This window comes from Dermacentor variabilis, chromosome 1, assembly GCF_050947875.1.
Source record: "Dermacentor variabilis isolate Ectoservices chromosome 1, ASM5094787v1, whole genome shotgun sequence".
Lineage (NCBI taxonomy): Eukaryota > Metazoa > Arthropoda > Arachnida > Ixodida > Ixodidae > Dermacentor > Dermacentor variabilis.
In genome coordinates, this window is record NC_134568.1 from 102,013,461 (window position 1) to 102,036,068 (window position 22,608).

A 22,608-nucleotide genomic window follows, 5' to 3' on the forward strand; every position below is an offset into this window, starting at 1 on the left:
AGCTTCACCTTCCACTGTGTCAGCGTTTATGATATAGTATACAGGCTGTTCCTCTTTTTTTTCTTGTTTTATGCTAGCAGATTTTTTTTTCATTGTTGTGGAATATAGTGCAAATCTGCTGATTGAGCAGGATTACTTGAATAGGCAGACATTACACCCACTAGAAATGAAAGGTAGAATTTATTCAAAAAATGTTACTAATGAACTTTTTAGCTATTTATTTAACACACTTATTGCAATATATGAATTGAAAGCTGTGATTTCATATGGTACATTCACTACAAACAAATTTTGAGAGTAGCGCCAATTTTGAGATAAGTGCTGTCAAACTTGCAGTAAAAATGCACTGTTGTCCCACTTTTAACTAAGCACCTTTTTATGCATTTAAGCTAAAAGATTACTGGAACAACAATGGGTCTTTCCATGCGAAACATCCTAGACCCCAAAAGTGACCATCGTCGATTCTCTTGGAAAAAAAATTGGGCTTGTTCATGATTGTGTGAATGAGGTTTCACCAGAGTATCTTTCTTGCAAAAATTTTTTCGGTGGCATCAGCACTCTTAGAATTTTCCTCGAAGAAACAAAAGTTGGCTTGAACTAAATTTTTTAATCAAGTGTGAAACTAGGTATAATGAGAAATGTTATTTTAGAATACTATACTGGTGTGGTTCTTTCATATGACGTCATACGTGAACACATATATTATTTTTCATCGTTTAATTGGCTCAGTTAAAAAGCAAAAAATTGTGCATGTTCAAAATTTTTTTCATAAATATTGTTAAGATCTTCTGTTCTCCCCTGTTGCTGTAGATTATGTTAAAAATAGTGTTTGTCTTCATGAAATCAAGTACTTCTCATGAAAATTACTTCTAAATTAGACAAAAGGTCCTTTTTTGACCATGTTCAGACCTAAATTAAGCTTTAGGGCCCTCCAGATAAAAATATGTGGGATAGCTCATTATATGTACCAACCTTTCAGCTTGTGATCTGGAAATATTAATTTGAATAAATTTTGTTTGAAGTGAGAAAAACAAAAATTGAAAGTCAACACCTAATCTCACCAGTAGGTACTCCCGAACTGTGTACTCACTGCAGAACACATATGCAGAGCTGGCTATTTTCCTGGCACGCATATGCACTGTGGCTATTTTCCAAGCAAATGTGGGCTGTGTCACTTGACATCAGTATAAATGCATTGCCAACGGCATTCGTCAGTCCACCACTTCTAAATTAGGGGCCTCAGGGTGGTCAGTTGGCAAACACGGCATAGGTATGAGCTTTTTACTGTGGAATATAGTGGCTAACTTGGACTCATTCTGTCATACGCCAAAGCATAACAATCACATGTTGGTTTCTTCTCTGCTGCTTCACACCAAAACAAAAATGGTGCTTGATCAGGCCCATGGACACTCACAGCAGACTGTAGCCTACCAGCTGGAAATTTCTGGACATTTGTCTGCTATGCCACAGTTGGTGCTGAGCGTCGATGATTCAGGTTCTTGCATAGCTTGCAATCTCCTGATCTGTAATGCTTACAAAACATGAATCAACGCCATGCACAATATCTTGTGTCGAATAATTATCCGGTCGTGATGACGACGTCTAAGAGTCGTGGTTTACTTTCATCGCACAGATGGATTGTCTTAAAATGTAGTTACTGGTGCATCAACATTTAAACAGTGTAAACTGATACTTTACTGGTATATACTGCGCATAAATATGCATTTGTCCAATTTTATGCATAATGAGCTCATAAGCATGACAAGAATTCACTTGTAGCCTGCACGAGTTTTGCAGTGAAGGTACAGTTTGGGAGTGCCTACTGGTGAGATTGCTTGTGGACTTCAAAATATTTTTCTGCCGCAAACAAAATTTACTCGAATTAAAATTCATAGATCACAAGATGAAAGCTTGGTGTGTATATTGATCTATTGCACATAGCTTTAGGTAAAGCGCAAGACAGCACATAGGGCAACAGAAGGGGATGAAGACACAGCGCAACAGATTGCATATATATTTATCTGGAGGCCCTTAAACTTCTGTTGCCAATGCGCGGGCATCACAGCGGTAACAGAGCTTTCTGTTGTTCAATACTTGCTACTTAAAAGTGTTTTTCCGAGGCTGAAGGAAGCCCGCAAATGCATGCAAAATTGCTGTGCGATTGGCCGCTCTAGGCACTTTACGTGTATTCACGGGCTTCTTTCACGCTCAAAAAGATGCCTTTTGTGTAGCATGTATTGAGCAACAGAAGCTGTATCAAGAGTTTTTCATGTTGCTCTACAATTTTCTCATTGACACTTTTCATCTAACTATAATATTTGAGAAGTTGATTAATTAATTAAGACTGATGATATAATTAGGCGGAATGAAAAAATAAATAATTTGAGCATCTCATAGGGACCGCAAACAACATTACCTTGGTTCTGTCCAGCTATGTGGCATGTGCATATCTTTAAACTGTGGCTTAAGTTAGCTGGGACGCCCTGTACATTCCGTCATTCTCTTTCATTGCTAGAAATTGCTCATTTTCGGTGCTGTTATGTTTTAATGTTTTATTTCAAGACATAGTAGTTGCAACGTGCACCACAATACATAAAATTATAGCTTGATCTCTGGTGTTTTGAATGGATGTAAAGCAATAATAATTTCTCGGACAGTTATTGAGAATTCTTATGTGAAACTTCAAAGAAGCACCTCAAGGAACACGATTGAAAGTAATTAGTTGCTATTTTAGTATAAGTACTGAGAGTAAAAAATGTCTGAAATATACAATACATGCACCCGGGCTTCTAGTTGCAAATCAGATCATGCAAAAAAAAATTACGAAGATTTGTTGGCATCTATACCAGCCATAGTGATGCCCATGCTATTCGGGAAAGCAGTACTGCACTTCGCAGATGTGAAAATTGGTAAGTTCAGGGAGCCCTTTTTTTACTCACGAAGCAATGGTTGTCAGGTCAGGCAGTATACAGAAGCCTCCTCATACTTGATTATTGTTTAATAAGCTTTTCTGTGCAAGCAGGGTGGTCTAGTGTGAATTCAGTTGGTGCTGGAGGCTCCACATGCTTTGTTCAGTTCCTGTACAGTGCTGTACAGTAATGAGGAGTCTTGCACAATGTTGTACAATAATGAGTAAGGTCACTTGTACAGGCAGTGTTCAAAATGTAAGAAAGTAGACTACTAGTCAAGCTTCGGTCAAAGGTCTGTCTGAAATCGACTGCCTGCTCTTGTGTGAATGAAAACCCCACACGATGGGAAGGATTGTTCATAATAATTTGTACACGCGCTGTAAAAATGTTGATGGATAAAAGCAACCCATAGTGAGAAAAATAAAGTTAAACTTGATATTAGTCACACAGTTATCAAAATAACACGCACTCAGACTGCTGGCTTTTCTTGCTGGCAGAAGTACCTGAAGCTTGGTTAAATTGATTAATTGGTGAGTGATTAGCCTGTTCAAGCACAAACCCATAGACCTGTTTTGTGCTTGTGGTGGGCTTGCTGGGGAAAAGATGTGTTAACAGCAGTACCATATGATAGCAGTTGTTGGCTCAATGATTGGCATCCATTTAACTGCTGTGCCTCTTGTGGTTATTGTTTTGACAGCACAACAGACACTGATGCTGACTCGGGAGGAGTTTAACCAGCTGACAGCACAAGGAGTGCTCACCATTAAGACACCATCAACAGGCAGTAGCAGTGTCAAGAAAACAGCTGTGGCGACCAAGATTGTAACCCCGCATCCATTACCAAAAGTGGCGAAGGTGACTATTCCTTCCCTCAACACTGTGGTTCCTGCAGCCAGCATCAGTAGTGTTACGCCTGCGGCTTTGCCCATTGTCAAGACTGAACCTGTCCCAGTCTCCAATCCCACTGTCATCTTTGGACCTTCACCCACACTGTTGCAACAGCTTAATGATGTGAGTGTTATTTCAGATTTAGTAATTTATGCCTTTGTGTCATGTTATAATGGTGTCTATGCTCTTTGCATTCTGTGCAAAAGAATTTGTCATCTGTGTGCCTGTTTTCACTGTACATGTAACTAGACGTTGAAGGGGAAGAAAAAGTAAACTAGCCACATGCATGGCCTACCTCAAAATCTGTTTCACATATCTCTTTCGGGTTGCTATTTCTTTAGAACATTTTTGTTCACATTGCCCAGTATTTGCATGTTCTTTGCTCACTGAGTGCATTTGGCTGTATGTAATACTAAGTAAGTTTGGATTGTACCATTGAAAATTTGCTCGCATTACATTGGTATGACATGTGCTTATTATTATTAGGCACTCAGAGTTGTTACAAGCCCTAAGCAATAAGAGTGCCGTACCAGTAGTATTGCCACAATTCATTTCCAAAGGCTGCTTCTCATGATGTATCTTGCATTATTGTAGAGCAAAGCACTAAAAAGGCAACAGAGGATGATCAAAAACAGGGAATCTGCCTGCCTATCACGAAAAAAGAGGAAAGAGGTGAGTTTCTCTATAAAAAGATGCTGCTTTTTCAATTTCTTCAAACGCTAGTATATGCCAGTGCAATACGTTATAAGGAAGCTTTAGCTTGGGCCCTTCTCCGAGCAGCCTATTAAAATGCATGGTGAGTAGCTGGGTAAGGGAACATGAGTTCAGGATCACTAGTCAGCCTCTAGAGCCTGTGAAGGAGTATGTTTACCTAGGTCAACCAACCTAGATGCAGTAAGGGTAAAAGCAGACCAATTCAGGTTGGCACTTGCAAACAAATATGCAGCCTTGGAACAGAGAGATGAAGATGACATAGAGGCAATGAATGAAACCGTAACTAGGCTGGCTTCAGAAGCAGCAATTGGAAGTGGGAGCTAAGGCACCAAGGCAACCAGTAAATAAGCTCTCCCAAGTAACAAAAGAAACTAATAAAGAAACGACAAAGAATGAAATTGTCCAACTCAAGAGATCAGATAGAATACGTGGAACTGTCAAAACTAATCAACAAGGAGAAAATAAGAGATATTCGAAATTATAACATGAGAAAGACTGAGGAAGCAGTAAAAAATTGACACAAATCAGTGAGAAGGAAACTTGGCATCGGACAAACCAAGGTGTATGCACTGAAATATAAGCAGGGTAATATTATCAGCAGTCTCAAAGATATATAGTAAAAGCAGCGGAATAATTCTATATTGACCTGTACAGTACCCAAAGCAGCCATGATACCGCCATTCGAAGTAGTAATGAACAGGTCACAGAGGCTCCTTCTATAACTAGCAATGAAGTTAGAAGGGCCTTGCAAGATAGTAAACGGGGAAAAGCTGCAGGAGAAGATATACTACCAGAAGATGCAAGATAAAGCTTGAAAAACTAGTGGCCCTTTATACGAACTGTCTGTCGACTTCAAGGGTCCCAGAGAACTGGAAGAATGCCAACATTATACTAATCCACAAAAAGGGAGAGACATGAAAGAATTGAAGAATTATAGGCCCCTTAGCTTACTTCCATTAATATATAAAATATTCACCAAGATAATCTCCAATAAAATAATCCAACACTGGACTTTAGTCAACCAAGGGAACAGGCCGATTTCAGGAAGGGATACTCTGCAATGGATCACATCAGTCATCAATCAGGTAATCGAGAAATCTGCAGAGTACAATCAGCCTCTCTATATGGCTTTTATAGATTATGAAAAGGCATTGGATTCAGTAGAGATACCAGCAGTCGTAGAGACGTTACGTAATCAAGGAGTACAGGACGCTTACGTAAATTCGACATTTTGCACTGTCCAGTCGTCGCCCTCGTTTTATACTTAAGCATGACATAATATAGGGTAAGCAGTTACCATACAAAGGACTGGTGATAAGGTATAAAAAGCAATACTTCTAGGGCTTTATTCTGGGTCACTCACTTTTGTTGATATCATTTTCAGCTGACCCTAATTGCCTTAAGTACATCACCAGTAAGGTGTCACACTAAATGATACATAATGCAAAATTAAAGTACCTAATAACGTGGTCAAACGCAAATTTTGCACGCCGTCAAAGGAGGACAGCTGACGCACTTGTCACCCGCTTTTCTTATAAAATGCGGTTTAACTATTTTGTGTTCTGTTTTTGTGTTTTCTTTTAGTGTATTTATAAGAAAAGCTGGTGACAAGTACGTCAGCTGTCCGCTTTTGGTTTTGCAAGAAAAAGAAGTGACATTCCTTTCGAGGTATCTAGGCACATCAACTGGTTGAGCATACAATTGTGTGTATGATCTGATTCACTTATACCATGTTTTACGTGTATGATGATGAGTGCATGATGTACCTGATGCTCAGAGCATAAATAGATGATTGTTTCAAATAAACGCCAGTTGGAAGTAGCGCCAATCCTGTCATATGTGTTCCTTTCGTCTTTGTCTTTAGCGATTCTTTATCAAAAGGGTTAACATTTCTAAGTACCGGAAAAAACTATTGTGTAAAAGCTACAATGTAATAAGTATTTCAGAGACTGGATTGCTACTTGGCATTGAGTTACAGTACGTATATAAAGCACCAAGTTTTTTTTTCACACTTTTTAGTATTCTTAAAAATTGACCGTGGGTGCACATATTTGTGAGGGGGGGAGGGTTAGCTTTGATACTTAAAGAGGCCCTGAAACACTTTTTGAACATCGCAAGAAAATGTTGCCCATCTTTAGCTGAGGCTCCTGCAAATGTGTGAGCCAAATATTGTTGTAGCAGGGAATTTACAGCCTCGTGTTTTCAAAAACATGGAAAAAATAGCGTGTTCTCGCCTCTGCATTGTTGTCATGCAGCAGCATTGCAAGCACCTGGACCCCACAAACAGCTATTGGCTGATTTCGTGATCACAAGAACATTCTCAGTAATACTGTTATTTCTCATTTTTACTTACATAATTGAGAAAACATGTCTGCAATCTCAAAAAGACAGAAAAATGACTTAATCCTTGCACTGCCAGTCTACAAGAAACAGTTGCGCATAGCTGCATATGCTGCTCATGGCCTCCGAGATAGCAATAGCATGCTGCTTAGCCTAGTCTGCCACGGCCACCACAGGGTGCCATGACAAGCCCTCCCATTGCCAAGACATTCAACTTTTGGTCTGGGCTTTCACCCCTTGGCTTTTCCTCTGTGTAGCTTCCAGTGCACTAGTAAAGACGAAAGGAGATAGAAGGCCACTCATCTGTACGTTAACTGCATACAACTTTGCTTATATTTGAAGAATTAAAAAAAAATTTTTCAGCAAGAGATTTGTGAGGCGACATACTTTAATAGTGAAGTCATTCTATTTTTAGTTAGAAAAGTGTTTTAGAGCCCCTTTAAGTGTTCATGGATATAAACAATCTCAGAAGCATTAAAAAGATACTAAACTGCTCTCCTCTTAATTAAATTAGTCTATTTGGTGTTCTAAACCAAGGCCTTTACTGGTTGATTTTACATCATCATCATGGGGAATTATCCAGCATGAAAGTGTCAAGTGTATAAACCTGAATGACTCTAGTGTATTTTGTTAGTCTCGACCACATGAAGCCAACAGATAATGAAGCCAAGGGAAATTATAGAGGAATTTATTTGTCATTTTATTTGGAGTGGAGAAATAAGGTGCAGGGAAATGATAGTGGACAAAAAAATAACTTGCCACCTGTGGAAGTCAAAAACACAGCCTCTGCATTACGTGTGTGGCGGCTGTGGCTGTGTACTCAAGAATAATGCTGTAATAATACCCAAGAATGTGGACATGTGGACAACCGTTGCCATAGCAAAATTGGTAGAGCAACTTCTCGTTCATGTGTACTCATTTACTGTTCAGCACAACATGCAAAACCTTGAAGTTCCACTCATATTTTCTGCACTGTCATGCAGTATCTCCAGAAACTGGAGCTTGATGTGCGGGAGTTGGCCAGTGACAATGCCAGGTTGAGAGATGAAAACACTCACCTTCGTCACAGAGTAGCCCAGCTAGAATTGGAGGTGAGTGTACACCTTTATTTGGTGGACTTTGCAATGTTTGGCTGTGGTTTGTTTTAGGACTGTCAGGTAATCATAAGCAGTAAGGTGTGTAACGAAGTGCAGCTTTTTTGATGAGTGGTTGTGCTTCGTGACTACAGTGCTTATATTAAGAGTACACTAAAGGCAAATATTATGTTCACATGGAATGTTAAGATACCATTTCATAAACCCCACAGTGCATGTCTTGTGCTGAGAAAACACTTAGTTTATTAAGGGAAAATTGCTTCTGAAGAGTCCGAATTCCTCCAGCGCAATTCAAATCGCTCATCACAAGTGAGCATATGTGATGCTGCATACATCCTCATTGCCTTTTACTGCCGTCAGTGAGTAAAACGGCAGCTGACAGCCAGTGCTACAGTTTGTGGCATAGAACATGGCAGCGCAACTAGAAACCGCGTGAGGACACAGCTGACAGCATCCCAGGCATCACACGGATGCGTCATTTTCTGCAGCTTGCAGAAATTTCACTTGTCACCCAGAAGTCTGTGCAATCACCTGCCTGTTAGCTCATGATTGTGTAAAAGACATGACAGCAACCAGTGTGCCTGCTTCAATGTGAATTCGCTCTTGCTGCTTGCTCTCTTCCATGACTGCAAGAAATAAATGGTAAAATGAGCCTTTGCTTTGTCTCACCTCACACTGATACAAAGTATCAGAGATTGCACACACAACCTCGGAGGCCATGGAGTCAAGAAAGCGTTCTTATTTCTAACTATCAGATGGCACCATAGCATTTATCGCTTACGGAACATTTTTACTGGTGATGATGGAACTAGATCTAGTTCCCTTTGGTGGTGGTTAAAACGCTGGCCTTGTGGCATGTTTAAGACTTTTTTATGGCCATACAATTGTAATACTCACACAATGAAAATTTGTCGCTACTTTCTTTCACGATGTCGCACCCATGTATATACACTCAAAGCTCATTATAACAAAATAATGGATATAATGAAGTAAATTAAGTTCCCCTTGAAATCTCCATAGAGATCCATGCATTTAAAACCTTCTTTTAGCAAAGTAAAATTGTCCTGCCAAGGAATATAACGAACTAGGTTCGTCTCCAAACCAAAGAAAATACCCGGCCATTGCGAGTCGAATCGCCTTCTGCTGGGTTCGGCACTCATTCACCGTGGCCGTACTCCGGCGTCGCCGCATCAAATACGCCATCGAGCAACCCTTGTATTTCTGGCCACCGTGCGTAACTGCGCACAAGCAGCAGCTCACTATCACACTGTCTCTACTGATCTCTCTCTTTCTGCAGTGCTCTGCCACACACGCAGGCGCAGCTAGGCATGGCCTCCGAGATATTAGCATAGCAAGCTGGGCGAGTTGGTGACTTTGGCTAGTTGGAACTTATTCCTAGGGGCGGGCAGCGCAACCCGGATGAAAGACAAAAGGAAGTGTTGCGCTCGTATCGTCCACTTCCTTTTGTCCTTCATCCAGGTCGCGCTGCCCACCCCTAGGAACATGCTCCGAGATATCCGTGGGGCAATCTCGGTATCCACGCCTAGCTGCATATATTGCCTGTGTGAGCTGTGCCATGCTGTGTGGCTGTCAAAGATTAGTGCATTCACTTTCCTCTTTTCCTGTGGCGCACTGCGCAGGCAGGCGCAGCTGGGCGTTGCCTCTGAGATCTCCCCAGCGCAGTCTCAGAGGTCACACCCAGGCCACGCCTGCACGTGCCCACTTGCCTGCGCAACATTGTGAAAGATTAGTGCATTCTCTGATGTCTCTCTCCATGGCGTGCCACGTGGGCTGGCAGCTGGGCATAGCCCCAAAGATCGCCTTGGCATCGATGCACTCTCGGAGGTCTCCAGCCAGCCAAGCCAAGCTTGTGTGGTCACTTGCCTTCTCGATTGCACAGCGGAGCACTGTGCTGTGTGCCACGTGCTGCTCAACCATAACGAACCAGGCAGAAAGCGGAAGCAAAAGACCATCACATTGGAATAGAAGGCAGTTATCTAAAGGCTGTCGGCGTCAAGTGCTAAGAAGTTGCATGTTGCACATGCTGAAGTTTTTTTGTTATTATTATCATTATTAAAATTTCATCGGCACACGTAGTCACATAGATAGCGGTTCTGCGGGCCGCAAAGCTGTCTTTTTATTTCCATGTTTACAATTGTGCACTGCAGTGGGCATATATTGTAGTAAATGGCAATAATGTATACAACGAAGTAATTTCGGCTCCCCCTTCAACTTCATTATAACGAGGTTTGAGTGTAGTTGTCCCACAGCGAGGCAAAACAGCAACTGCCTGTTTCATCGCTTGTCACTCGAATGTCGCCCACATGTGATTGCCTTTTTAGTATGAGTTTCGCAAGCCAGCAAAACAAGTGCAGCACTATTTGATACAAAAATTACCAAAACATGAGAGCGTGGGCAGTGCAAGCTCAAGTGGAACCTAAACCTTTTGACGACCTGCTGCGTCGTCAAGGGTAATAACGAGTTATTTTCTCAAAGAATCGAGTAGGAGTGAACTAGTAGCATTTTCTTTCATCTTAAAATGCAATCAAGTCATGTTTTTATTATAAGGGGTTGAGTACTAGTGACACAACTATATTGACAGGGTGTGCACAGGTCCTTGAAATCCTTGAAAACCCTTGAAATTGAAAAGTATGTTTTCAAGGCCCTTGAAAGTCCTGTAATTCTTTTTGTCCCTTGAAAACCCTTAAATTTCTTGGCACTGCACGGCACGACTTCGTCACAGTGACACCTTTTCGCGCTTTCTCCCATCTCCCTTCCACCCCTTCTCCGTCAGCGCTGTTGGACTCGTATTTTAAATTAGTGGAAGGGAGACTGGAGAAAGGCGTGCGAGGCTGGCGATGCGGCGAAATCCTGCTGCATTGGGTGCGCGGCCCAAAGGCAGGTGCGGGAGCTCACTTTTTTACGTGACCTCGCTTTATCTTTGAATCTATAGCACGTGCAAAGTCATCCCACTGTAGGCGACTCTGTCAGCCACCATGGCGGAGCGGACTTGAAAACTTCTGAGGCTTTGTTTCATACCGTCGACGTAAAGACAGCATCAACATGGCATGAAAGCATATCTTTGGTTGCGGACTCGCAAATTTAAAAAAATGCCTTTTTGATCACGAAATTCGTTTATTTTTCCATTTGCGCAATGATGCAAAAAGTGTTACGGCCCCTTCCGTGAAAGAAAAATATGTTGCCGACTGTACTTATTTGCATAAAAGGTCTAATTTCAATATGACGAAGTAAGGTGCCAATTTTACCAACTTTGTGATCTCTAAGTTTAGCTATAGTGTTTTGAAAACATTGTTATAGTAAAAAATTGCTACATGCAATGCCACTGTGACCCTTTAGTATATAGCTTTGACAGGGCCTTGAAAGTCCTTGAATATCCTTGAATTTCTGTCTGTGAGACCTGTACGAACCCTGATTGAGGAGATATGACATAATCAGGCTGGTACTAGAACGCCTCGGTGGAGTCTCAAATCGTGTCCTACATTTACTTTAATTTCTCATTTACTAAAGCTGTTTTCTCAATAATATTGATGTTTTTGAATTTGCTAGTATTAATCTGTCTCTTTAGCTTGATTTAATATTTCCCTTTAGTGTCCTTTTTTTGTAGTGTCTGCTACGCCATACAAATGGCATGAGCGTTGGGGGCTTGAGGGAACGGAATAAACCGGAATACACAGGGCTCCGCAGGGATTTCAACTGGCTGCTGTCGTCTGGTGTACATCGATCTTGACAAGGTGTCAGGAGTGGGATTGTAATGATCGTTACACCGGTTAAGCAGCATCGCTATTTGAATTCAGCAGCACTCAACTGATGGGAGGCTAAAGCGTCGGCCCCTGCACCCAGACATGGGTAGCACCAACACGGCTGCGTCTTTACCCATGGTAACCTCGCCTACTGGGGGCAATGCAACCACTCCACCATATTCGGCAGGACTCACACGGCTGCATCTACCACCACCCTTCGACTATAAAAATACAGGATCCTGGCCATCGTGGCTTCTGCAGTAGGAAGATTACTCCTTCGCCACCGGACTATATCCTGCGGAACAGCAGGTTCAGGTGCACTCCATGTTCTATTGCATGGGCCCTCAAGCGATAGTGGTACTGGCATCACCATCACGTGGAGACACTGCTCTTCAGGTTTTGTCAGCTCTAAAAAAGGCGTTCGTTGACGACTTCGTTCATCCACCTGACGAACTTCATGAATCCGCACGGTTCCATCGTCGTATTCAAGAGCCCGGTGAGCCAATCTGTTTTTTTCACCACTCTATGTACTATGGTAAAATGCTGTAACTACAGCTCAAGTGGAGTGGAAGAAAGGCTTGTTCGTGACCGTTTCATTGTTGGTCTGCGAAATCTGAAGCTATCGGACTATCTTTGCCACAACCCGAAGTTAACGCTGCAAGAAGCGCTTACTAAAGCGCGCCTAGACGAAGACACCGAAAAAGTACGCGAAAGGCGTTTACAGGAAGACGCACCTCAGCTAGTCGTTGACGACATGTGCATTCGTCGACCAAATGAAGCTACAGCAACAAGGCAGAACAATATCTGTGATTTTTGCAGTCGTGCTTACATTTGCATTCCGACTGTCCGGCCCATCGTGCAGTTTGCAATTACTGTCGCAAATGCGGTCATTACAAAGTTGTTTGTCAGAAGAAGCAACGAATCTCCGGGAATTGGCAGCAAAAGCCCTCCACCAGCTCCAGTGAACTCCATGCTGTGGCCGAAACGCACCAGAACGCCAAGTTTGTTGATGTGATTGTGACCAGACGCCCAATTTCGTTCAAGGTTGAGACTCGGGTGCTGAAGTTTCTGTCGTCCCCAGCTCATTCCTCGGTGTACCCACACAGTGACAAGAACTGGAAGGAGAGCTCAAAGGTCCTGGAAACCACACTATCTCTGTTTTGGGTACATTCCATGCAACTTTGTCCTGGAAGGGGCGGTCTACCAAACAGCTACTTTATGTTCTTGCAGCCAAAACTGTACCGCTACAGTAAAAGCTCGTTAATTCGAACCGTAAAGGGAAGCCACTTGAGTTCGAATTAACGAAAGTTCGAACTAATGAAAGTGAAAGAGAACAACAGTAAACTGCGATTTGGAAGCAGTAGGGCATGTCAGAAATTTAATGCTTGAAAACATCTGTGATCATAGTCTGCCTTTTTTCCTTGAAGGCGACAGCTAGCACTTTTTGCTCTAATGAGCAAATGTGGCGGAAGGCCTCCTTTTCGCCTTCTTCAAAACTGAAGAAGAGACGGGCAGCATTCAATCCAGCCATGACCTCCACAGCGGAGGGCTGCACTGGCACTTCGTCTTCCTCTTCCTCGTCGCCACTGGCAGCGACAGGTTCAGCGCTTTTGACCTGAGAAATTATGTCCTCATCTTTCAGCACCGCAAACCACTGCACCCTCGTCCACGTCGACATAGTCAGCAAAGGAGATTTGCAAAGTCCCCGAGATTCGCGATGGGCAAGAAGTCTCAGAGGTCAACGTAGAATAGAGAGAAGGCAGCCGCCGCTGCCTTCTGGCCGAAACTGCGCCGGTTATATTTTTCCCGATTTTTCCTTCTCTCGCCATTCTCTCCATTCCGGAGGCGACACAGCTTTGTGTGTAGGCTGTATGCGTGTTTCTCTGGCCGGGTGCCGGGCGCCAAGCCACTGGCACTATGGCGCGTAGTTCGAATTATCCGTGGCGGAACCTTCTCGCGTTCGAATTAACAGGCTTTTTTTATGCATAGACTTCTGTGGAGCTTAGCCGGACCAAATCTTACAGTTCGAATTATCCATAAATTCGAATTATTGAAGTTCGAATTAACGAGCTTTCACTGTACTTGGTTTTCCGACAATCAAGCCTTGGGTGTTCGCAAGTTCTCAGATTACGTTTCCGATGGACAAGAAGCCTCCAACAGCCTGTATCAACAACCTGCCTTTTTCGTGGGCTTGGGACCCTGCTAGAGGAGTACACAATTCGGCTTAAACTGGACGCTGCACCATTTTCATCGAGCGTCACTCATCGTCTTCCTCTACTTTTGCACGATGTGGTGAAAGCGGAGTTAAACAAATTAGAAGCTGATGGCGTAATCTGCTGCGTTGACACCCCAACCAAGTGGTGTTCAGGATTGGTCGTCGTACTCAAGGTGTCGGGCAAGTACAGGATCTGCATTGACTTGACGCGTCTCAACAAGGTGACCCTTCGTGAACACCATATCTTGCGCACGGTCGAACAATGCCTTGGAATGCTCGCTGAGGCTACAGTTTTTTCGAAGCTAGACGCCACCTCAAGTTTTCATCAAGTAAAGCTTTCGCCGGAGTCGCAAGAGTGCACAATGTTCATAACTCTGTCTGGACGTTACTGCTTTCTCTGCCTGCCGTTCAGGATTGCGTCTGCGCCTGAGTTCTTCCAACGACAGATGTCTCAGATCCTTGAAGGCCAAGTGGGAGTGGTCAATATGATTGATGATATCCTTGTCTTCAGTAAGACATGCAAAGAACACAACCAGCTTCTGTAGCAAGTTCTTGCTTGGCTAAGAAAGGCAGGCACCAATGTATCAGAGACAGGACAAGCTGCCTCAGATAGACTTGTGATTAGCTCCTGTGTGCGCCCCCGTGTGTCGCGTCTCATCTTGAGAGGGCAGGATGTAGTGTCTGCCACGTCATAGAGATGGTGCGAGCGTCGGGGGCTTGAGGGAACGGTATAAACTGGAGCACACGGGGCTCCACAGGGATTACACTACACTTTTGGCCCTTTAAGTGCCATAGACGAGTCTTATTCAGTTACAATTTGTTGGGCAACAAGTGCCAAGGACTAGTCTATCATCCACGTGTTTGGGTGCTGTTTCTAAGTTCTGGTAACAGGCCGGATTTGTCCAATCCATTTTGATGTCTGGCAAGTTCGCTCTTTGGCCGGTAAGGCACCTAAGCACTCTGTTCATCCAGCAGGGATTTTTAAAACTGGCAGCTACCAGTTGCATGTTACTGCCCCCCGAAGCGTGCATGATCTTCAGAAGCAGAGCTTACTCCTCTGGCAGCTCTGCACTTTGTGGGCTTTTTCCCCATATACAACAAGCTCAAAATGTCCAACAAGGAAATGCATTGTCTGTTGCAAAAGTCGCAGCAACACTGGCAATAAAGTTTGTAAGTAACATGCTTCTGGTGTAAGGCACTCCGTTAGGCAGGATACCAGCAAACTATCGCAGGAGACGAAAGATTTGATCAAGAAACGCCAATGTATGAAAGCATCTAACCCTACAGCTAGAATAGAACTGGCAGAACTTTCGAAGTTAATCAACAAGCGTAAGACAGCTGACATAAGGAAGTATAATATGGATATAATTGAACATGCTCTCAGGAACGGAGGAAGCCTAAAAACAGTGAAGAAGAAACTAGGAATTGGCAAGAATCAGATGTATGTGTTAAGAGACAAAGCCGGCAATATCATTACTAATATGGATGAGATAGTTCAAGTGGCTGAGGATTTCTATAGAGATTTATACAGTACCAGTGGCACCCTCGACGATAACGGAAAAGAAATTAGGCCAGAGGAATTCGAAATCCCAAAGGTAACGCCGGAAGAAGTAAAGAAAGCCTTGGGAGATATGCAAAGGGGGAAGGCTGCTGGGGAGGATCAGGTAACAACAGATTTGTTGAAGGATGGTGGACAGATTGTTCTAGAGAAACTGGCCACCCTGTATACGCAATGCCTCATGACCTCGAGCGTACCGGAATCTTGGAAGAACGCTAACATAATCCTAATCCATAAGAAAGGGGACACCAAAGACTTGAAAAATTATAGACCGATCAGCTTACTGTCCGTTGCCTACAAAGTATTTACTAAGGTAATCGCAAATAGAATCAGGAACACCTTAGACTTCTGTCAACCGAAGGACCAGGCAGGATTCCGTAAAGGCTTCTCAACAATAGACCATATTCACACTATCAATCAAGTGATAGAGAAATGTGCAGAATATAACCAACCCTTATATATAGCTTTCATTGATTACGAGAAAGCGTTTGATTCAGTCGAAACCTCAGCAGTCATGGAGGCATTACGGAATCAGGGTGTAGATGAGCCATATGTAAAAATACTGGAAGATATCTATAGCGGCTCCACAGCCACCGTAGTCCTCCACAAAGAAAGCAACAAAATCCCTATAAAGAAAGGCGTCAGACAGGGAGATACGATATCTCCAATGCTATTCACAGCATGTTTACAGGAGGTATTCAGAGGCCTGGAGTGGGAAGAATTGGGGATAAAAGTTGATGGAGAATACCTTAGCAACTTGCGATTCACTGATGATATTGCCTTGCTTAGTAACTCAGGGGACCAATTGCAATGCATGCTCACTGACCTGGAGAGGCAAAGCAGAAGAGTGGGTCTAAAAATTAATCTGCAGAAAACTAAAGTAATGTTTAACAGTCTCGGAAGCGAACAGCAGTTTACGATAGGTAGTGAGGCACTAGAAGTGGTAAGGGAATACATCTACTTAGGACAGGTAGTGACTGCAGATCCAGATCATGAGACTGAAATAATCAGAAGAATTAGAATGGGCTGGGGCGCGTTTGGCAGGCATTCTCAGCTCATGAACAGCAGGTTGCCATTATCCCTTAAGAGAAACGTTTATAACAGCTGTGTCTTACCAGTACTCACGTACGGGGCAGAAATCTGGAGGCTTACGAAAAGGGTTCTACTTAAATTGAGGACGACGCAACGAGCTATGGAAAGAAGAATGATAGGTGTAACGTTAAGGGATAAGAAAAGAGCAGATTGGGTGAGGGAACAAACGCTAGTTAATGACATCTTAGTTGAAATCAAGAAAAAGAAATGGGCATGGGCAGGACATGTAATGAGGAGGGAAGATAACCGATGGTCATTAAGGGTTACGGACTGGATCCCAAGGGAAGGGAAGCGTAGCAGGGGGCGGCAGAAAGTTAGGTGGGCGGATGAGATTAAGAAGTTTGCAGGCATGGCATGGCCACAATTAGTACATGACCGGGGTTGTTGGAGAAGTATGGGAGAGGCCTTTGCCCTGCAGTGGGCGTAACCAGGCTGATGATGATGATGATGATGATGATGATGATGATGATGATGATGATGATGATGATGATGATGTTTTTAGATCTATCATACAAAAGCAACGTCCTAGTCCTCCACATCCACTCTTCGAGAACTTTTACTTTTCGCATTTGCTAGTGTTTCTCAACGAATGCTTGCTCTAAAGTGTACCCTTAGAATCGAGTGGTTGTGATGGAAGTGAACCCCTATCAAATCTGACATTCCTAGTCAATGTACACGGTTCCTGTTATTTCGTATTTGATACATAAGTTGTGAATTCTCTATTCCCATGTTATAAATATTTCGAATCTGCAAAACGTTTGCTATCCAGATGAGTAATTTTTTTTTAAATGTAATTTCCTGACTGCCCCCCCCCCCTTTTTTGGTTTTTTGCTGGCACTTAACTCTTTCTGTACCGTGCTCATTGAGCATTGTTAGGCTGCTAATGATGGTTTGAAACGGCACTTTCGACCTTATGCGCCACTCACGGACACACTGCGCTATCGGACATTAAGGAAGAGAACTATATATTTGTTCTATAACTAGTTTGCTTATTCTCCCCCCCAGGCAGTGATTTTTGAAGGTGCTTCGAAAAGTAGATAGTGAAAATGGGCACCCACTATCGATGGTTTTAAGTGCCGCTTTCGAGACCTTCCACGCCGCTCGTGAACAGACTGTGCCATAGGTTGTGAAGGAGAACTATATTTTTGTTTTCTAAGCAGTTCGCTTTTTCCTCGCCAGGTGTTAATTTTTCAACGGACTCAGAAATTTCGCGATCATCAAAGTAGAAAGCAAAAATTGCCACCTCCTGGAGCGGTGCGCGCACTTCGAAAGATCGCAGGTCTCGCGATTGCACTGCATCTGCACCTGATATTATTGATGGATCAAGCAGCAGCGAGTCTGAAGATGCTGCCTTTTCATTGGACTTTGAGAGCGGCGAAGACTCAAGCCAGTCCGGAACTTCGGCGGCCACCGCCCGGCATGCTCAACTGTAGTGCTTGCAGTTAAATTTTTGTAGTGGAATACCTGTTCAATTAAAAATTTAGATTTTTTCTGAGATAGAGCCTATTAGACGGCAATATGTTTTTTATATCATAATTTTTGTTAAATTTTTTTCTTAGTGGTTACAAGCATGTCTTTAAAGCTTTGTTCAATTTTGATGTAATATTTCTGTAGAAACCCGCAAGGTGGAGAGAAGTAATTAATTAAGGGAAAATGAGACATCCACCCAATCGTAGCAATTGCTACAAAGGAAACTCATACGGGTTCCTCGAAAGAAAAGCCTCGCAGTTGAAGAAAAATTTGTCCTGGTCCGGGACTCGAACCCGGGACCACTGCCTTTCCAGGGCAGCCGATCTACCATCTGAGCTAACCAGGCGGCCAGCAGATGGCAGGGCGAAGTCGAATTTGTAAAGAACTGGAAGCAAAGACAAGAGTTTGATGTAATAGTTCTGTGGAAACCTGCAAGGTTGAGAGAAATCCGCCCAATCGTAGCAATTGCTACAAAGAATCCCATACGGGTTCCTCCATATGGAAGATTTAAAAGAAAAGAATTCTTTTCTTTTAAATCTTTATTTGGTCGGCGAAGTGCCCCGGGTTTTTGTTTACCTTTTAACCATCAAGGCAATCATCATGCATTTCATGCATCCTGAATTGTTGGATTATTTATATGATAATATCTTTGTGATTCTGTCATTTTGTGCCAAACTGCTGTCTTCATTTCAAAGTGAAGCCTTGAGCCAAGCCCCATATCAAGGTTTAAAAAAAAAAAACTTTTACGCATGATTTTTACAGTCATAGTTAGAAAGTGGTAGGAAATGTTAGTATAGTAGTGCTCTTCTGGCGGTGCTGGCACCCTTTGACAACAGAACGAGTCTTATTTTGTATCCCATAGGGCAGGGGTCTCAAACACGCGGCCTGTGCGACTCGTGTGGCCCCACTGAATAGTTCACACTCTCCTTCACGTCCAACTGTGCTGCTGCCTGTTTCTTGACTCACCCAACTCTCAGTGTACCTTTTCGTAGCAAAGTAGACATATAGCAGTCCTCGCGCCAGAAAAAATGTAGATGGAATAACCAGCTCAGACAGACTTTTAATAATAGCACACTAACAAGTTTAGGCATGACTAAACGTGACCATGGTCAACCTTCTACTTGAAAGTAGGTGCGGGTGTGATAAGACTTTCCCCCTTCAACATATAATAAAGTGAGCAGGAGAGGCATATGCCAAGGAAGACATTGGCAGAAGATGCACTCTCGCTCGTGCTTCCATAGTAGGCAGTTTTGTGAACCGTAATTTCCTTGACTCACGTTACACCATTGGTTACACCCACAGTGACCCATTGGCATGCGGTGTCAACCACGGCTCCTGCTCCCATGGGCTGACTGCATTGCAAAATGTTCCATGTAATTGTAGGCAAGCACTGTAAAAGTGTGTGTTTGGGGGGGGGGGGGGTGGGGGGGGGGAGCTATGCGGATTGGATGCAGTCTGATATCAAAGATTAGTTTGAGACCACTGTCATACCAAGACCAGAAATTTGCATGCACACTAATGCACATACAGGGTCCATTATGAAAGTAATGCGCATCTTCTGGGAAAAATAGACTTATGGACCGGACCTGTACAAATGGTTACAATTCTTCAAAACACTCTCCCCCTGCATCAATACCATTTCAGAGATGTGTCTGCCATGCTTGGAAGGCATCCTGAACGTCCTCGATGAGAATGTCTCTCAGGAATGCTGTAACATACTTTTGAATGTTTTCCACAGTCTCCCAATGCTTTCCTTTCAGCCCTCTCTTCAGTCGGGGAAACAAAAAAAGTCGCACGGAGCCAAGTTGGGACTGTAAGGGGGTTGGGGGCCACCGGGGTGTTACTCCAGGCCAGAAAGTTGATAACGATGAAGGACGTATGGCTGGGGGCATTGTCATGGTGGAGCTTGACCATGTCTTTGATGTCAGCCCTCACGTGCCCGACCCGGTGTTTCAATCTCTTGAGCACCTCCAGGTAAAAGGCTGAGTTTACAGTTTCTCCCTGCGGTACAAACTCAAAATGTACGATTCCTTGGGTGTCAAAGAAGACAGTGAGCATCGTTTTGATGCGAGACTTGCTCATTCACGCTTTCTTGGGGCGGGGGGATGGTTTTGTGTGCCACTCGCTGCTCTGCCTTTTCGATTCTGGGTCGTACTCGAACATCCAGGATTCATCTCCGGTTACGACAGAGCTAAGAAAGTCCGGCTCATTTTGAATCAAATCCAACAATTCTTCAGCGCAAAACTCTGAAGTTCTTTCTGATCTTCAGTCAACACCTTCGGCACAAGCTTCATGCAGATCTTGCCCATTTGCAGATCCTCAATCACTATCCCATGTACCGCAAATGTGGATGTGTAGGGCGTCAGCAATGTTGCTGGATGCTCAATCAACGGTCGGAACGCAAAACTTTGCGCACACGATCCACGTTTTCGTCGGTTCTGATTCTTGTTGGGTGTCCAGAATGGGGTTCGTCGGCGACCTCCTCCCGGCCCTCCTTGAACGCCTTGTGCCACCTCCCGGACTGTGACCTTGAAATGCAGTCATCCTTAAATGCATCTTGAAGCATCTGGAATGTTTCGGTTGCATTCTCTCCAAGCTTCACGCAAAACTTGATAACGTATCGCTGTTCAAGCAAATGCTCCCTCGCGCAGTGTTATCCACTCAGACTGCTTGACTGAACGTGGCGAGGGCAGGACCCTCGCCACATTTCCCAAGCGGTTTTACCGCGCTGCCATGGATAGTAGCGTAATAATGAAATCATTCGCATTGCTTTCATAATGGACCCTGTTGTACATGAGCACACCACCGTGCAATGTGAAATGCCATGATTTTGCGGTTGCACTTGTCACAAAAACAGCGTCACTTGTAAACATGAACTTTGTTTGCATCATAATAAGCATGAAAAAAAGTGCAGATACTTATATTACAGATGCATTTTAAAGCAAAAAGTAGGCTACATTTAATAACGTAGCTATCATACGTACACCGGTTGGTGATCATCACATGGTGGGGCTACAATGCTAGTACGAAGTTTCACAGTGGAGTATTCTGGCATGCAGTTTTTTGCAAATCTCTATGCCAATTTAAAATTATATTTGCTTTTTAAAACATGAACGTCAGTTTGAGTCTGCCAATACAAAGCATGGTTTTTTAATTCCCACCAAAATTTTATTACTCGTTTTGGTTGGTTGTCAGACCCTTTAAGCCCTAAAACAAATAGTGAAAAAATTGTACAATTGGACTTAATTAGCTAATCTCACTTCAAAAAATATTTGGAGTAACTCAGGACAACTATAAGTAATGTGCCTTTGGTTTCGTTTGTTTGAGATGTACTTCTCTTTTTTTAAAGAGTGGTTCATGTCATATGAAATACTTTATGGTTGACTTGTATTATAGACTTTTGCTGGGACCAAGCTTTTCCAGTACACAAACATGTCTTGTTAGTATGGGCACTCTCTTTCCAAACTATGAGCCAGGTGAATACATGCAAAGCCCATGTATTTAAGTTTTGTTAGTATTCAGAGTGTTGGCATAAAAGGCAAGTGCTCATGTAAATTTTTTGCCCTGTATTTTAATTGCAGAACAGTCTTGGAACAGGTGGATAGCCGAAAGTTGTCCAAAACATTTTGCTTTGGAAAATTAAACTCAATAAATAGTAAGCCACCTGAAGAGGTGAGACTGTGCTAACTGCTTGAGATTATATAGAAACATTATTCTAAATAAGTAAAAGCAGGTGATATAAGTAACATTGGTGTATGGCGCGTGCAATGACACTGCAAGTGCAGGGTTTCCAACTTGAGTTTTGTAGGAATTCCTCTGCCTCTTTTGCAGCACCTAATCTCTTAGCTTTATGAACTTTGCTATTTACAAGATATTCATGGTGGCTTGTTGCTGTGCAGTGTGTGTTAAACAGACGCACCATTGTTTTGAAGATTACTACTCATGACTGTGCACATTTTATGAATGAACATAATTGAAACTTTGTCCTTGTAGTGTTTATTTTTTTTATTTTTTTTTATTTTTGCTGTAAATGGGAATCTGCCAGGTGTTCAAAAGCAGGATTTTGTACTTGTTCATTTGCAGGCAAAAAGAAGGCTGCCATCCTCCAATATTAAAAAAACAACTGCTCTCATGGCTGTCATGTTTATGCTGACATTCAATCTTGCTCCACTCAGGTAAGGCCACAGATCACTCCATGTTGTTTTCTGTTCCCTTTACTAGAGCATATAGTATTGTTATAGGTGTTCATCTTTTTCACTTGCTTTATGCCACTTGCATAATGTTCCTGCAGGCAGTATTCATGCAGTATTCACTACTGGACTTGTTGAGTAATTTGTAATTACACTAACACAAACTGTGACCAACATTTTACATTAGCAGCAGCAGCAAGATGTAAAAAATATTTACCTACTGTTGGAAGGAAATATTCTCCTCTTTTATTAGGGGTTAACTGTGGCTATCTGCAGGATACAGCCAATTACATGGTGTAGCTAAACCTTGTTGTAATAAAATTAAACGGGACTTCTTTATTGTCATTGCTTTATCACCTGTTACCAGGTGATAAAGC

General features: G+C 42.9%; 1 protein-coding gene and 1 non-coding gene across 3 annotated transcripts in view; one reads left to right on the forward strand and one right to left on the reverse strand.

Moving 5' to 3' along the window:
* LOC142582022 (uncharacterized) overlaps nt 1–22,608 on the forward strand; it is a 119,466-nt gene that overhangs the window by 50,225 nt on the left and 46,633 nt on the right. For both annotated transcript variants that reach the window (XM_075691447.1, XM_075691455.1), the window contains exons 5-8: nt 3,607–3,920; nt 4,392–4,469; nt 7,835–7,942; nt 22,125–22,216. In XM_075691447.1, coding sequence (XP_075547562.1) covers nt 3,607–3,920; nt 4,392–4,469; nt 7,835–7,942; nt 22,125–22,216 — 592 coding nt within the window. The remainder of the gene's footprint in view (nt 1–3,606; nt 3,921–4,391; nt 4,470–7,834; nt 7,943–22,124; nt 22,217–22,608) is intronic.
* Nucleotides 18,313–18,387, reverse strand: TRNAS-GGA (transfer RNA serine (anticodon GGA)). Its single transcript has one exon. It is a non-coding gene; the product is annotated as a tRNA-Ser (tRNA).